General features: G+C 36.0%; 1 protein-coding gene across 1 annotated transcript in view; it reads left to right on the top strand.

Annotated features, from left to right (window-relative positions):
* The window catches only part of FSTL5 (follistatin like 5), a 246145-nt gene that overhangs the window by 157741 nt on the left and 72513 nt on the right, over window positions 1-15891 (top strand). Inside the window, exon 7 of the mRNA XM_009904567.2 lies at window positions 12266-12432. Coding sequence (XP_009902869.1) covers window positions 12266-12432 — 167 coding nt within the window. The remainder of the gene's footprint in view (window positions 1-12265; window positions 12433-15891) is intronic.

Here is a 15891-nt window from a genome sequence, read left to right as displayed (position 1 = left end):
ATAGTGCCTGTAGAGATACAAGAAGATATGGCAGGTCTCAGATGTACAGTTCTTATATCAGTTTAGATTTTTGTAGACTTCAAAGATCTAAATGCATATAAGCTGGGTGGTCAATAGTTCTAAATAGTGGAATTTTTATTATCATCATCCTTTTAGTATGATTTATAACAACAGCATTTTAGTTAAGATATTTTAAAAAGCTTGTACCAACTTTACTTGACCTTTTGTTACTGCATTATGAAGCACATTTTAATTATTTATTATAAATTGTATATTTGCACATATACCTTACTATTTCTGTCTTATTTGGTAAAGAGAATGAAGAATTAATCAGAACTATAATGAAAAACCAATTTGTCTCTGTTAAGGCTGCCTTATTGAAGCTGAAAAGTGCTTAGTGATCAGGACAGATAATAAGAACACAGATAATACTAACAGTAAATGAATGTGTGTGTTGAGTGGCAAAATTGCCTTTGCTTTTGCATCAAAGCTTGTATGTAGCATAATGCATGAGATTAACAGTTCATTGAGCTTAGCTGAATTGCTTAGCTGGATATGATTGCATATTCCTCATATGCAGAATACGAATTTCTGAGTACTCTTAGATGAAACTAAAGTTACCTGAAGCTGTACTGAAGAAATAACAATGATATCCAGATAAATACAGCAATGTGTTGAGAACCTAGGCCTTTTGAGCACTGTGGACAGTTTAATCTTTCCTTGCCCCACTTCCTTGCCTGAATTGGATGATGTTAGTATTGCTTATTGCTAGTATTATTGACTCACATTGAAAAATGAAAGCATGCTGGCAGAGTTGGTAAAACATGTGGCTGTCCCTTCAAAGCTCTTGATGAAGGGTTGAGGGATAACATTAAGAGCTTTTCAGAAATCCAGCTAGATTCCATGATCGGGATCACTTTTGCCTTTTTTAACCCATACCACTGCCATCAGTAATTCAGTTAATATTGTACTTAATTTTATATACTCCTGCTATTCTGATAACAAATTATAGACCAGTAGTATCTTCTAAATGATGTGTTATAGTTTAGAATAAGATCTAAATCTGAATAAAATGTCTGAGCTAAAGTATTTGATTTAAAATAAATGACCATGTTCCCCAGAATAGATGGGAAAATTGCAGCTCTCTTCTTCCTACACATGTAGGAATGGGTACATCTTGCCCAAAATTCAGGCAGGAAGTGGCAAGGGTGCACTCCTACAATCTCTGACTTGTGAGCACATTAAGTTATACTCCCAAGCCACAAGTCAATCTCAAAACCATGAATCCCTTTGCCAGTGATAAATCCAAAGAAATCTAAAAGAAACCAACTAAGACTCACTTCAGTATCTGGAGTTCTTACAGAAATAGTGTATCTGAATATAACTAAGAAAGGACAAGTAGGGCTAACAGGATGAGTAGGTGTGAGTAGTGATACACAGAAATAAAAAGGGAAGGACTGTGAGAAATAAAAGGAGATTAAAAATAAGGACAGATGAAAGACAGTGGGAAGAGGAAAAAGGCGGACCCTATTCTGAATGCAGCTGAGCCTCTGTGTAGCTAGGAAAGCAATTAGAAAAAAAAAGCAAAGTTTTATTAATAATGCTTACATGGAAGTAAATAAGAGAAGCTGCCAAAACACTACTTATAAATATAACAATCTCATGTAAGGCTGTGTATATGTACAATTTAAATAGATACTTTTGGAGTGATTATTGATTTACGGATAAACACTCAGGTTGTTGGATGTCATCTTCCTTGTTTGCTTTCATAAGTTTGGTTTTGTTATTTTTTGTTTGTTTGCTTGCTTGCCTTGTTGTTTTTTTTTCCTGAAGAGAGATGTTTATGAAGATACTACTGAAAAGCAGTTTCCTTTGGTCTTTTGAGTAGAACAGATTGAATCAAATTTTAGATCCTTTTGGAAGCATTTCCTTGGGGACAAGTATCCTGTGTTTAAGAGTATGTACCTTGATAAGTTCTGCTTTAGTTAGGCCGTTTCAGACATTGATTTGACTGCTGAAATCTACAAGTACAGCCCTGTTATGGGAGTTTATAGCTTGATCTGGCCCACCACATTGCTTCTTTGCTTTCCTCTGAAGTTGTTGCTACTTGTTACAGATTGTGGTGCAGCAAAGGAACAGTATTCTTTTCAGCAAAATAATCCCTTCATACTATTTGTTTCTGTCTACCTCATTCCAAAACAACAAAGCAAGCTACTAAATTTCTTATTAACCCAAAATGCAAGTCTTAGAGCCACAGAATGGTAGGGATTGGAAGGGACCTCTAGAGATTATCTAGTCCAACCCCCCGGCTAAAGCATATTCACCTAGAACAGATTGCAGAGGATTGTGTCCATGCGGGTTTTGAATATCTCCAGAGAGGAAGGACTCCACAGCCTCCCTTGGCAGCCTTTTTCAGTGGTCTGTCAACCTCACAGTAAGGAAGTTCTTTGTCATGTTCAAGTGGAAATTCCTGTATTTGTTTGTGCCCACTGCTCCTTGTTCTATCACTGGGTACCAGCCCCATTCTCTTGACACCTGTCCTTTAGATATTTCTGATCCTTGATAAAAATGAATATAAACAATAGTGACATGGAAAACTTTATTCAGACTGAGGAACCTCCAAAACTTTTTGTTAGTTGTCCTTTTTTCATATGCCTTCCCCCCCCCATTTATGGTGTTTGGCTCTTTTGTACATCTTTCTTAAATACATTTCTCAGTGCCATTGCAAAGACCCATCGCTGCAAGTTTGGAAGATTAAAAGTTCAATTATGTGTGTCTGAAAATAGAACTCTGGAAAATGTAGCACTGAGATTCCACAAAAAGTTCCAAGACTAAATTTAACTTCCCATCAATGTTGCATTAATACTTGATAGTCTTGTTTTCAAAACCCTACATATTTCAGTCCAATTCTGCAGCAGTTGTTTTTAACATTGTACTATTTGCTCTTCTGTTGTAAAAGAAAGCATCTAAAACTCAGGCACAGTATTTATTTACTGACAATGTTAGTGGTGTTATTTTTCATATTCTGGTCCAACTGACTTAACTCTCTGCTGAATGCACAATAGATACAAATGTGAAATGTTAAATGTGGCACACTAAATGAGAAAATCAATTGTGAGTCTATGGGGCATTTTTGAAAATCTGACATATCTAATTTGAGATACATGTGCTAATAAAGCTCAATGGTATTCAATGGGATTAAAGTCTAAAAATAGCAATAGTTTATTTGGAAATTAGTGTTTAATTTACTGCTCGATTCTCTTCTAGATATATTCTATCTTTTGCTGCAGTTTTATTGGCTAAAATTCTGGTTTTGTATAACTCTTAATAGGATGTCTGTAAAAGTTGCAAGCTTATATATACATATAAACCCAAGATACCATATCTGACTACTTTCATATCAGCAATTCCCATAACATGCATCAAATCAAATTTTAACCCATCCCAATAACTTCAAAATTTCCCTTGGGATTCATTGAATTTTACAGAAAATCATTTAAAGAATATATTGAGAAGATAAGTTACGGATGGGCAGGCAGTTTCAGTTTGGTGAAAGTAGAAACAGGAGGTATCAGTTCATTTACTGCCTGTTCAAGAAATGTAAATTCATAAAAGCTGAAATTCTGTTCCTTTTTATAAGGAGAAATAACTAGTCTGTCACTGAAGATATGCGAAGTTTGGATTGTTTTGCTTACCCCTAATAAACGGAATCATAGAATCACAGAATCAACCAGGTTGGAAGAGACCTCAGAGATCATCAAGTCCAACCTATTACATAATATGTAACACCTCATATCTAACTAAACCATGGCTCCAAGTGCCACATCCAATTCTTTTTTGAACACCTCCAGGGACGGGGATTCCATCTCCTCCCTGGGCAGCACATTCCATTGGCAAATTACTCTTTCTGTGAAGAACTTTCTCCTCCCCTCAAGCCTAAACTTCCCCTGCCACAGCTTTACTGTGTCCTCTTGTTCTGGTGCTGGATGCCTGGGAGAAGAGACCAACCCCCACCTGCCTACAACCTCCTTTCAGGTAGTTGTAAAGAGCAATAAGGTCTCCCCTGAGCCTCCTCTTCTCCAGGCTAAACACCCCCATCCTATGGGGCTGCCAGTGTTCAGGAGTAGACTGCTGATTTCCCCTGCAACCAGTCTTTTAAGCTATTCAGATCATGTGTTGACATTCTTTGCTTGTGTCTTCCTCTTGTCTTGGATTGAGCAGACAGAAAGCTATTTTACCCCTTCCCAAAAGAGTAAAATAACAACACTCCATACACAGAATTGGAAAGTTCATTGTAAATATTGTTCAGAAATATATACAACAATACAAAATATCCAAATTTATATTCAGCTTCAGCCCAATTCTCCACCCTGGGCTTGCCAAAACCTCATTAGGCCAGAACCTTGCCCCCAGCCAGGCTAAACATGAAGCCTCAATGCCTCTCCATCCCTCCCTGCTTCCCCTCACTAAATGCAGCAGGCCCAAATCCTGGCCCAAAGTCTGTCCTTCCCCCCCCCCCCCTCCACACCCAGGCCACATTGCATAGCAAGAAATTAATTTCCTAGCTCAAGGCCCCATTCCCCTGCAAACCAGAGACAGGAGCTGCCACAATACCTAGAGAGAAGAGAGAAAAAAGGGCAGAATAGCCTGTGCTGTCCCTTTATATAGGGGAGATGCAGGAATGATGGCATGGAATAACAATGATTACACTTTCCTGTTTTTCAACTTTTCTTTGTACTACTCTGGTACTTTCAGAAGACTGTACTCTATTGTTAAGACAGACAGTCTTAAACCCACACCACCTTTAGACTGAAAAAAATGTCATAAGAATTGAGTGCCCTCTGGTACTTCAAAAGATTCTCAAACAATGTACTCAACAGGGTGAACCCTTTGTGTGCACTATTGTAAATATTCTTACCATAAGCAGTCGTGAAACCATTCAAAACACGTTCAGGTTTACCTGGTACTCCTGTAGCACCGATACAAGAATATTAAGCAAAGCCTTATGCACATAGGTATTTCTTCATATTTTCTAAACTGGCTATAGACGGTGTATCTCTACAAATGTCTTCTTTTGTGTATTTCCTGTCCGTAAAGTTGTTCTCCAGCTGTCTGATCTGGTTGAGGTGTAACCGTGGTAAGGTGGTTATCAAAGAAACCTGGTGCATATATTTGGGTTGTCAGTCAGTGCTACTAATACCGCACTTCTGCCAATTTTTGATACCGTGTGATGTATCAAATGAGATGCAGCCCACAGGTGCGTGGAAACATTCTCTGTTTCTGTATGCAATACAAGGGAGTCTTAAAGAACTGACAACTCCTCATATATCCATGAGCAATGCTTCTGAACTATTTTTAATGATGTTAGGGCACTTCAGAGCAAGCAAAAGTAGGTGTTTTATTGATTTTTGTAAAGACTTGAATGAATCATTATAGTCCATGTTGCACTCATTTATAACTTGAGTCCTCTTGAGTGCTTTAGATTGCGCAGATTTGTGAGAAACACAAGGTATTGAGGAGTGTGATTCAATGGATATAGCAAGTGAAATTCTTCTAATTAAAGCAGGAATTAAATTTAAAATACATGTATAATGAGCTCTGAAATTTTGGTTGCTTTATTAGTTTGTGAATTATATATTAACAAAATTATTATCACTAATTTTCTTAATTATTGTCATCATTCATACTAAAAAATAGTTAAAATGAGCATTTGTGACTTGTAAGCACTGCAGAGAAGACTAACTGCCATTCAGAGATAATCCTGCTAAAAAGAATTGAAACTGTCGGAAGGGTCATTTCACTTACTATGTAAAATGATATTCAGTACATTCTGTGTATTAATTCAGCTGCATTACAGTTAAATTACTTTTTTCATTAAACTGTTAAAATACCTTAAGTTGTTTCACTTCATTAAAACCAGAGCATATAAACATTGTAAAGAAAACTTAGAAATAGCATTTGCTGGGTGAATTCCTTGTAAAATAAAGAAACATTTCCTTTAGACAATAAAAAATAACTGCACTGGTCCCAAGTTCAAGTAGTCCTATACTGTCTTTCCATCATGGAATGAAGTTAGTGTCTAGTATCGTACTTTGTTCATACTCTTCAGAGTGTTAATGTGATATCTTCCTGCACATGTAAGCTTCTGCAATCTATAATATCCTTTTGCAAAACATTTCTTTTCAGATCTGTCACTTCAAGCTAATCCATTGATCCCTCTGCCAGCTTTTCTATGACAGACATGGCTTTGTAGACCTCTGTCAAAACTCTCTACATTGACTGTTTTGTAAAAGAAAAATCCAAACCTGTGTAATAATTCTTCATATTTAAACTGCTCTATATACTTACTATGCTTCTTTTAACCCTGAGGTTTTATCTACTTTGTAGAGGACCCAGACTGCTTATGGTATTTATGTGGATAAACCATAAATCAAAATTTTGTTTACTTTTAGTTCCTTTCATAAGAATTCCTGATCCTTGTTTTTAATTTTTCTACTTGTCATCACTGCAGTCTCTCTCGTGCCAAGTCAACTTAAAGTCCATTGTTTTTGCTATCGTTTAATACTTCTCCCCCCCCCCCCTTAAATTTATCTGCCCTTTTATTGTTTGCATTCTGTCTCATAAACTCCCTGAACTAGAGTCTACGTTCATTCTTACTACTTCAGAGAACCTTTGGAAAATACAGACTTTAATGATAAACAATTAGTGCACACATCTGTAAACTTTAGTAATTTTCTGTATTTTATGTATTCCTTTTTTTTACTTCAGCTGGTTATATTTTTTTAATGAAATTTGCTTATGTGGTTGTTTTTGGTTCCAACAAAATCAGAAGAAGGTTCAATAATAAAAGAATTTGTGTAATAAATTCACTTTAAGCAAGAGGTCAGCTGACATACTGTACTTTATCCTAGTTTTTAAAACTGAAGCATTCTAAATGGTTCTAGGTATTTGAATAAAGAATAATGCATTCTATGTTTATGAAAGCAAATATAAACCATAGATGTTTCTCCCACAAAAAAATGTTTCCTACCGTGACCTATCAATCACTCTCCATTAAATCTCATTGAGTAGTGACACAAACATAACCAGAAAGTATTGTGTTTTCTTTTATATTTTCTGTTAATTTTCTTTATGGAATTGACTTGTCCAGAATTTCTGAAAAACAGAAGCTATTACAATATTTTAGTTGTCAACAGAAATGGTTGTTCAAGTCTATTGTCAGCAAAGATGAAAGATATTAATTATAATGTTAAGCCTGTTAAGTGGTTTTGATTGCCATAATATAGAAGTAGAACCATCTCCTATGGTGGTTATAGGGCTGGAAATAAGACTTCTTGAATTTTAATCTAAGCTTTGCAGCTAAAACATCAAGCAATTGTGAAAAAGTTATGTATGGGGGATGGTGGTGGTTTGTTTGTTTGCTTGCTTGCTTTTGCCGTTTTGTTTGTTTGTTTTTAACTTGCATGTTGTTCAATAGGTTACAATATCAGAAAGAATCCTTTACTAGTATCAGACCCTAGAGAAAGCCACTCCTGAACCACGTTCTGTTACTTACACTACTGAAACATTGTACTAAACATGTGAATAATATGTTTACAGCAATTTCAAAGCAGAAGATACGGCAGATGACAGAATTAGTCATGCTGATGGTGATGTGTGCTGATTTTAAAACTGCTGTAAAAGAACAGCAAAATGACACTGATAAAAAAAGCTTTTTTCATGTCATTTTGATGAAAGTGGGATCGATGCCAGAAGAGGAAAAGGCACATTACCTAGCTGCATTTCAGCAATTTCAAGCCATGAAGTAATGCTCTCTGTTAAGTACTGATCTCACTATAGTCCATGGACAAAAGGCTTCTCTGCTTGTTTTTAGAAGATGATTGCTTTCAAATTAGTTTTGAAGCATGCAAACAAAATAAATACAGCCTTTATGGTGTCTTAATTTTAGGTAGTGGGTACCACTCTGCATAATGTTTATTACTTCAGACACAGAAGAGTATTTTATGGCTGCTATGAATAAATAGACACATTTTACATGAATATGTAAGAAGGTTCAAATTGTACATGTTTTAGTGGAATTAATTTAACCAAAACAGTCTTCAGTTGTATATGATCTTCCTCCTTTTTGTAGATATTAAATTATAAAATTATATACAAAGTCCTAGTTTAACATTTTCTCATACTTTTTAGCTTTCAAAAACTTTTATTGAGTGATACTGTGGCTTTTCTTTATGGATCATTAGATACAGTACGGAACTACTTAATCTCAAGACATTTCATATACTTCAGTGTTTCTCCTCCTGATCTGGTATTCTATTCACAAATGAGTTTTATGATTGTGTACAGTCCCCTACAGAGTGCTTTGGGTCATTAAAAGGAGTCGGAGATCAAACTTTTCCAAGCTTAGGGAGATAACTGAAATAGCCCAATTTTTATTACTTTTTCAGTAACTTCTGCAGAAAACCCAAATAAATCCAAATGTAGCAACTCTTTTCATACATGTGCTCAATGCAGAGCATCAGAATGTTCCATGTTGTGCCAAAAATAGAAAGGTTGATCAAAGCACTGCACATCTCATTTGCTCCCTAGCACTACCCTACCCCTCCTGGTATGTTTTTAAAATGCAGTGATGTAATTTACTTTATCTGTTGGATTACAAGAATTTAACTTATACAAAGAATGACAGCAATGTATGACTGCTGAAAAATACTGCTTAAAATTCCATTATCTGTTTAACCCTATTGCTGTTGTGATATCTTTGCAAAATGCCAGCTTTGAAAACTCTTTTCCTCTATCATTCACAGTTTAATTATTTGAAAATCTAATCTGTGGTAGTTTTAGGCTATGCCTTTAAAAATTTTCCACAGATCTTAAACAGAAAGTAGTAGAATGTAAATAAATCTTTGTTGGGTGTAAAAGGGAAAATAATGATAGTTCTAAACAATCCCAGTGGAGAGGTGTAAGATTTAGTTTCTCGAACAATTTTTCTCTCTTCTCGCTACCTCAGGCTGGAAGATACTAACTCGCTTCTGCTTGACCTTGGCTGCACTGCTTTGTTGTGACTGGTATTAACATCAATTTATCTCTGCTCTTTTCTCTTGTCCTGTTTGTTTACAGGGGCATAAGGAGGGAGCAGGGAGGGAGAAGCTGTTGTGGCTCCCCTGGTCTTTGGCTAGGGTTGTTCTTGGGCTGTTTATAAATTGTAAATATCTGTAAATATTGTAAATATTGTATATTTGCACATATGCCTGTATTCCATTGTAGATTGTAGTTTTGCTTGTAAATATACCTTCATTTGCTTCAAACTGAGCTGGTCTGGCAAAATTTAATGTTGGCGGGAATTTTCAACCCACCACATAAACACAGTCTATTGTAGTTGACCATCACTTGCAGTGATTACTTAATTACAAATATTGCTTTTATGAGGCTAAAAAGAACCTATAAAGGATCTTAGCTTGCTTGTAGATTGCTGCTTTGCTATAGTGGGATTACTATTTCTCTTATATGAAAGTAATTTAGTAATTAAAAAGATTATAGATACATAATAACTTTTGTACTTTACTTGAAAATGAAAGATACAAAACTTAGAGATTTTTCACACTTCAACAGCTAAGTGGAAAAATGGCTATTTGGGTGATCTTAAATTCCTGTATAGTTCTTTTGACTAAAATGAGAAATCCCTACAGTATCACAGTATCAGAGTAGCACTAAGGTTGGAAGAGACCTCAAAGATCATCGAGTCCAACCTGTCACCACAGACCTCATGATTAGACCATGGCACCAAGTGCCACGTCCAATCTCCTCTTGAACACCTCTAGGGATGGTGACTCCACCACCTCCCTGGGCAGCACATTCCAATGATGAACGACTCGCTCAGTGAACAACTTTCTCCTCACTTCGAGTCTAAACCTCCCCTGGAACAGCTTGAGACTGTGTCCCCTTGTTCTGGTGCTGGTTGCCTGGGAGAAGAGACCACCTGGCCACAACCACCTTTCAGGTAGTTGTAGAGGGCAATGAGGTCACCCCTGAGCCTCCTCTTCTCCAGGCTAAACAATCCCAGCTCCCTCAGCCTCTCCTCATAGGGCTTGTGCTCAAGGCCTCTCACCAGCCTTGTTGCCCTTCTCTGGACATGTTCAAGTGTCTCGATGTCCTTCCTAAGCAAATATAGAATTTTAATAGGTTACGTATAACTGGGCATATTGCAAGTGATAACACAAATCTCAGCTGTTCAGTCTCTAACCTATAGGCAATCACACTAGAAGAAAGAGTATAGAGTGTTATAAAATGTGTATCACTGTTTATATGTGTAGAAATGAGTTGTGAGACATGAAGTGGCATTCTATTAATATTAGAGCTGTTCAGTACATAGATTATCCGTTTCAAGGTCTAGACTCCCTTTCTTATGGTACAAAGATAATTACTGACGTCATGCATTATTTTACTTGCAGTATGAAATACCAGAGGCAATCACAAATGGGTGAAGATGTATTTTCCATAGTGTTAAGTTGAAAAATTTGAGAATATTTCTCTACTCATAATAATTTTATTTACTTTTCTGGCATCAAGTGAAATTGTTCCAAAACTGTATGAAGAAGATTGCCTTAAATTAAATATGAAAAATATTTTTGTTTAAAGGCTGCTTACTCCATATTACAGCATGTTCGTTCATACCAAACTTAATTTCATTAGGAATATTTTTTTTTTTATAAAGTTTATTTTGTATGACAGTCACCCATTTATTTTAGTTATCTCACATACTATGCTATAGATCATCTCATTCTCACAGGATATTGAGTTTGAATTTGTTTCATTGCTTTTAAGTTTAGAAATAACTGCATATTTTTCAAGAAGAATGTTGAAATTTCTTCATCATTCAAAAAATAATTATGAATGTGAAAAAGCAATTTTATGTTCTTCAGATTTCTTGTATTGGATTTTCTCATGCAGATGCCTCCATGCAGAATGTGGTTTCAGATGTATTCTTGGAGGTTTTGCTTCGAAATATGCAAGAAACTTGTCTCTCTCAAACACAGCACACATATATACACACACTCCTACCCCAAATAAAAACCTATGATACACTTTTGAAGCTCCTGGAAATATATTATTTTACAGATACATTGTGTTGGGGTATTTTAGGTAATACTAATATATGTCAACCCTAGTGAAATACCGTGTCAACACCAGCAATTTTGATTGTGTTGAACAGTAAATCCCAAATACAGGTAGCAAATATTTGTGGTTTGAGATGATTCACAATGATTCAGGTGATGCACTGCGTTTGCTTCAGGTTTGTTTGTAAGTGTTAGGCATTATTGTACTCTCTACTTCTACCAGGTGCTATTGTCTGTCACAGTTTTTGCTTCTGCTCCTTGGCAGACAGCAGTTTTACAACTGCTGCAAAAAAGTGCTCTGGATTTTTTCCACTTTTTTTCCCCCCCTCTTTTTTTTTTGGTTGCTTGCCTTTTTTTTCCCCTTTTTCCCTATATTTAAAAAGATTTATGCACAGCTGCTTTTTATTCTGGCTCTGAATTTATGCAGTTGTAAAAGGAACAATGTTTGAATATAGAAATGCAGTAGAAATTATTGCAACTTTTCTTTTTTTTGTGTCACATTAACTTGTCTGGACTATGATTAATGCATATTCTTCTGAGGCTGAAATGGGAGAAATTACTAATGTCAGTTTGATCTGGAAACTGTGTTTTTACTAATGTCAAGAAAAAAAATAAAAGCCCAACATAAAGACTGGTTTGACAGAAAAGAAATCTTATTCCTTCATTTTGTATTCTGAATGCAGAATTCACTTTGTTGTCCACTTCAAATCTCAGTCCTGTATGATTTGTACACTGAGCTCTGTTTGCATTTTACTTTTCTGAAAATGAACTCATACAAATGAGTCTTACAGCAGCACTGCCATCTTAGTTCAGATGAAGATGCTGACTATTCTGCTGCATTGGCTTTAGCTGTCAAATAGCGTCCAGTGTCTGACGTTGGATACACTGTTATGTTTATTACAGTCTTACCTCTGGAATTCATTTTCATATTAAATGCTTCTCTTCTTACAGGGTGATACTTGTCAGTCAATTTAATTGAAATGTCATGCTGACCTTTATTTGAAATACTCTGAACTTCCTGTGTTGTTGGAAATTCTTTTTGCTTTGATTCCAATTAAAATACTCAAATTACCAGTGTACAGAAACTGCATGCTAATTAACTTTATGAAACTGTCTGCTAATTAATCTTACAAATAATATATCTTTTGCAGAGGTAGTTCAGCTAAGTCTGCCTGAAGATCAAAAACTAAGCATCACTGCAGCAACAGTAGGACAAAGTGCTGTCTTAAGTTGCACGATCCAGGGAATTCTGAGACCTCCCATCATCTGGAAGAGGAACAATGTTATTCTGAATAGATTAGACTTGGAAGATATCAATGTAAGTAAGAGAAAGCGATATTTAACAGCTTATTATCAAAACTTTTCATAAAGAATAGAAAAGCGACATGTTAGAAGCTCTATATGACTTTCAAAGAAATGGGAATTATATGCCTGACAGTCTCAGTCTGTTTTTATTTCGCTGTGCATATAAGACCTTGTTGTTAAATATAGAGAAAACATATTTCACAGGCTAATCGTTTAAAAGAAATAAAAGAAAAAGCAGAGAATATTGCAGCCCAAAATACAGTCAGCATTATACATTTAGGCTTATACAGTCCTCAAATACCAAAATCAAAAGAATTAAAAATCTTTGAAATTAACATTTTAAGAAATGCATAGTGACCTAGTATGAAGGGCTGATAATAATAACCTTATCTTCTAATAATCCAATAAAAGTGTGTTTTTTCAAAATAACTGTTTTGACACCAAATTGGTTGTTTTGCTCATTCCTCCAAATATTGAGCAGTTTTTATGGTTCTTGTCAAAAATCACCGGTGAACTTGCCCCCTAACTTTGCCATTACCTCACCATATGGACCAGAACAGAAACTGAACATTACTACATCTTCTGAAAAAACTTTTAAAATAACGTTTCTGCTGTATTTTATTTGCTTGTGGGTATTCTTGCTTTTATTTGCCCATTTTATGTTAGCAAAATTATAAATGTGGACAGACTGCTACATCAGGAGTCATGCTTGTTCTGGGTCTCAGGTGAGGTCTTCATCACTGAGCTGTTGGGTGTGTGAAATATCAACCCTAACAAATATGCAGATTTTAAAATGTTTATTTCATTTTCTCCTGAATGCTTTTATTTCTAACATTACATTTGTACTTTCACATAATATTTATTTTGTTTGCTATTTTTACATTAGTTCTGTAAATCATAAATTAAGCTTCCTTACAGCGGTGCTTTGTAAAATAAGGAGCAAAGCTCATCTTGCATGAATGGTACATTTAAAGTGATTTTAAAGTCACTTTAAAGGCTTAAGAAAAAAACCTAAACAGCATCCTCTGAAAAGTTCTCAGTTAAATAGTTGTTACTTTTGTTTGGTATTAATTGCATGGCTGGGTACTCAAAAGCATGTTGCTCACATTCACAAGCTCCTTTCTGCAATATTTGTTAGCTTTCTCTAAATATTCATGATGCTTATAAATAATGGTTTGGAGTACTTCCTAATCACTTACAAGTGTAATACATGGCATGAGCTGTAGATAGAAACAGGAACATGCATCTGGGCACAGAAATAAAGGGGAAATGATGAATGGAAATAATGATAACAGATCAGTTTGAAAGGTTCAGTTTAATGTATTTGCAGATGTGGAAAGAGCAAATGTTTTCAAAGCCTGACACATTCATTTTGAATATGAGAATTAAGGGGGGGAAAAAAGGCAACAAACAAATAAAACCTCCACAACAACAACAACAAAAACACACAAAACAAAACAAAACAACCCTACCAAAAAAAAAAAATCCACAATCAAAACCAACCAAACTCAAATCCCTCAAAAGAGAAACCTCTTACGCCAGATACATGTATCCGACTGTAGCCAGTAGGGACTGCAGGAGTTATCTCTGCAGGAAGAGGCCAGGAGCTGCCTCAAGCTAGACACAGCTCTTTGCAGCTGGTTTCAATGGACCCACCTTAGGGCACAACTGAGCCCCTCAGCTGCACTCATAGCACCCCTGGGAAAACATTCATTAAAGGGCATAAAACAATAGCGAGAGAAAGAGGAGTAGAGAATAAAAAGACAGAAACAGCAGCAGGAAGTCCAAGGCTGGGGTAGCAGGAGCTGGGCTATGTTGGAGCAGATATGCAGCCACACTGGAACAGGTTTGTCTTGAAGGACTTAGCTCATTGTGAGTCCTGGCTGGAACAGACATAAAAGGGTGAGGAGAAAGGAAATGCAAATGGGGGATGTTGTGTACTGACTAGTGTTGTGTACCCCAACCTTCTGCACCACTCAGGCAGAGAGGGTAAAGGATTTGGGAGTGAAGGAGCGAAGTTGAGCCCAATAGAGGAAGGGAAGCTGTTGTTTTAATAATATGTGCATTTTTTCTCACTGTCCAAGTTAGTTCTCGCTTTTGTTGGCAAAAAATTCAGCTGAATTTGCCAAAGCTGCGTCTGTTTTGCCCACCACAGTAATTAGTAAGCAATCTCTCTGCCTTTATCACAACCCCTGAGTTTTCTCATTCATTTTACTCTTATTTTCCCCACTGTTCTGTGGAGGGTGGAGGAGGAATGAGTAAGCAAGCAGCTGGGTGGGAGTTTGGCTATTAGCCAGGGCCAACCCAGCATGCTTCTGAAGCACTTATCACAGCTGGAGGAGGGTCAAGTATGGAATTTTAAACACTTGTGGGAAGCCCTATGTGAAGTTAGTGGTGATCAGACATTCAAAGCAAAGTTGAAATTGTTAGAATTAGACAGATTTGTTTACAGTTAATATGAGAGGAGGAATATATGATAATGAGCTGGACTGACAACCCACAAAAATTAAATGTAAGCTCTGCAAAGTGTGGCTGGGATGATGGCTGTGTGTGTACCTGTGTGTACAGGTACAGTAAGAACTCTAAAGTGAGGAGAAGTGTCAGGATAGCATAATTCTGATGATAAATGTTTGATGTTTGTTTGTTAGCTTAATAAAGACATTAAAAAAATATATAAACCAAACTGGAATGCTTGGAAGTCCTTTCAAGCAAACAATATGTTGTAGCTTAGTCCTTTAACATTAATAGTTTAGTTGTGATTCAAATACAGAAGGAGGATGACAGATCCAATATCCATGGAGTGAGGCACTAAAAACAAAGAAACAAAACACACACAACCAGAAAACCCCACATAAAGACATGCAGGTAAATTGGTCCTAGAGTATCTTCAAAATTTATCGTATGTTTCACTTTTCACACTGACTTGATCCTCCTGTATTTGTTTCTAGATCCTCCTTCAGTTTCCTTTTGGGTTTTTTTATTATTTTTTTTTTTTTATTTTGTTACCTTCCATATTTCTTTGATCATGCCATACCTTTCTGAACCCTGTTCATAATATATTTCCTGCTTGGTTCTTAACAGTTACACATTTGCTTAAAGGTTGTTATGTAGCCATAATTTAGTATCCATTCAAGCAATGTACTAAAATAAGACCTTGAGGAAAAGAAAAATAATTGTACAAAAAAAGAGCTGTGTTTTATATTTTATTATGCAAAATGAATTTAGAACTTAAATATTAACTTCAAAGGGACAAATGCAGAGGGAAACATTGTACTCCAGTTTATGTTGCAAATTAACCACTGAAGAAAGTGTTGTACTTATTCAAGCAACTTTAAACATTCAAAGCCCTTAAGTCCTTGTATAATTTCAGATGTCCCTAGAGGCAACTTATTCTAGGTTTTACTATGGCTATATTATAAACTGCAATCATGTTTGCCTAACTCTGGGAACTACTAATTTACTCAGTTACACA

This window comes from Dryobates pubescens, chromosome 1, assembly GCF_014839835.1.
Source record: "Dryobates pubescens isolate bDryPub1 chromosome 1, bDryPub1.pri, whole genome shotgun sequence".
In the NCBI taxonomy this organism is placed as follows: domain Eukaryota; kingdom Metazoa; phylum Chordata; class Aves; order Piciformes; family Picidae; genus Dryobates; species Dryobates pubescens.
Note: the sequence above shows the minus strand (reverse complement) of the source record. Positions and strands in the feature narration are given on the sequence as shown.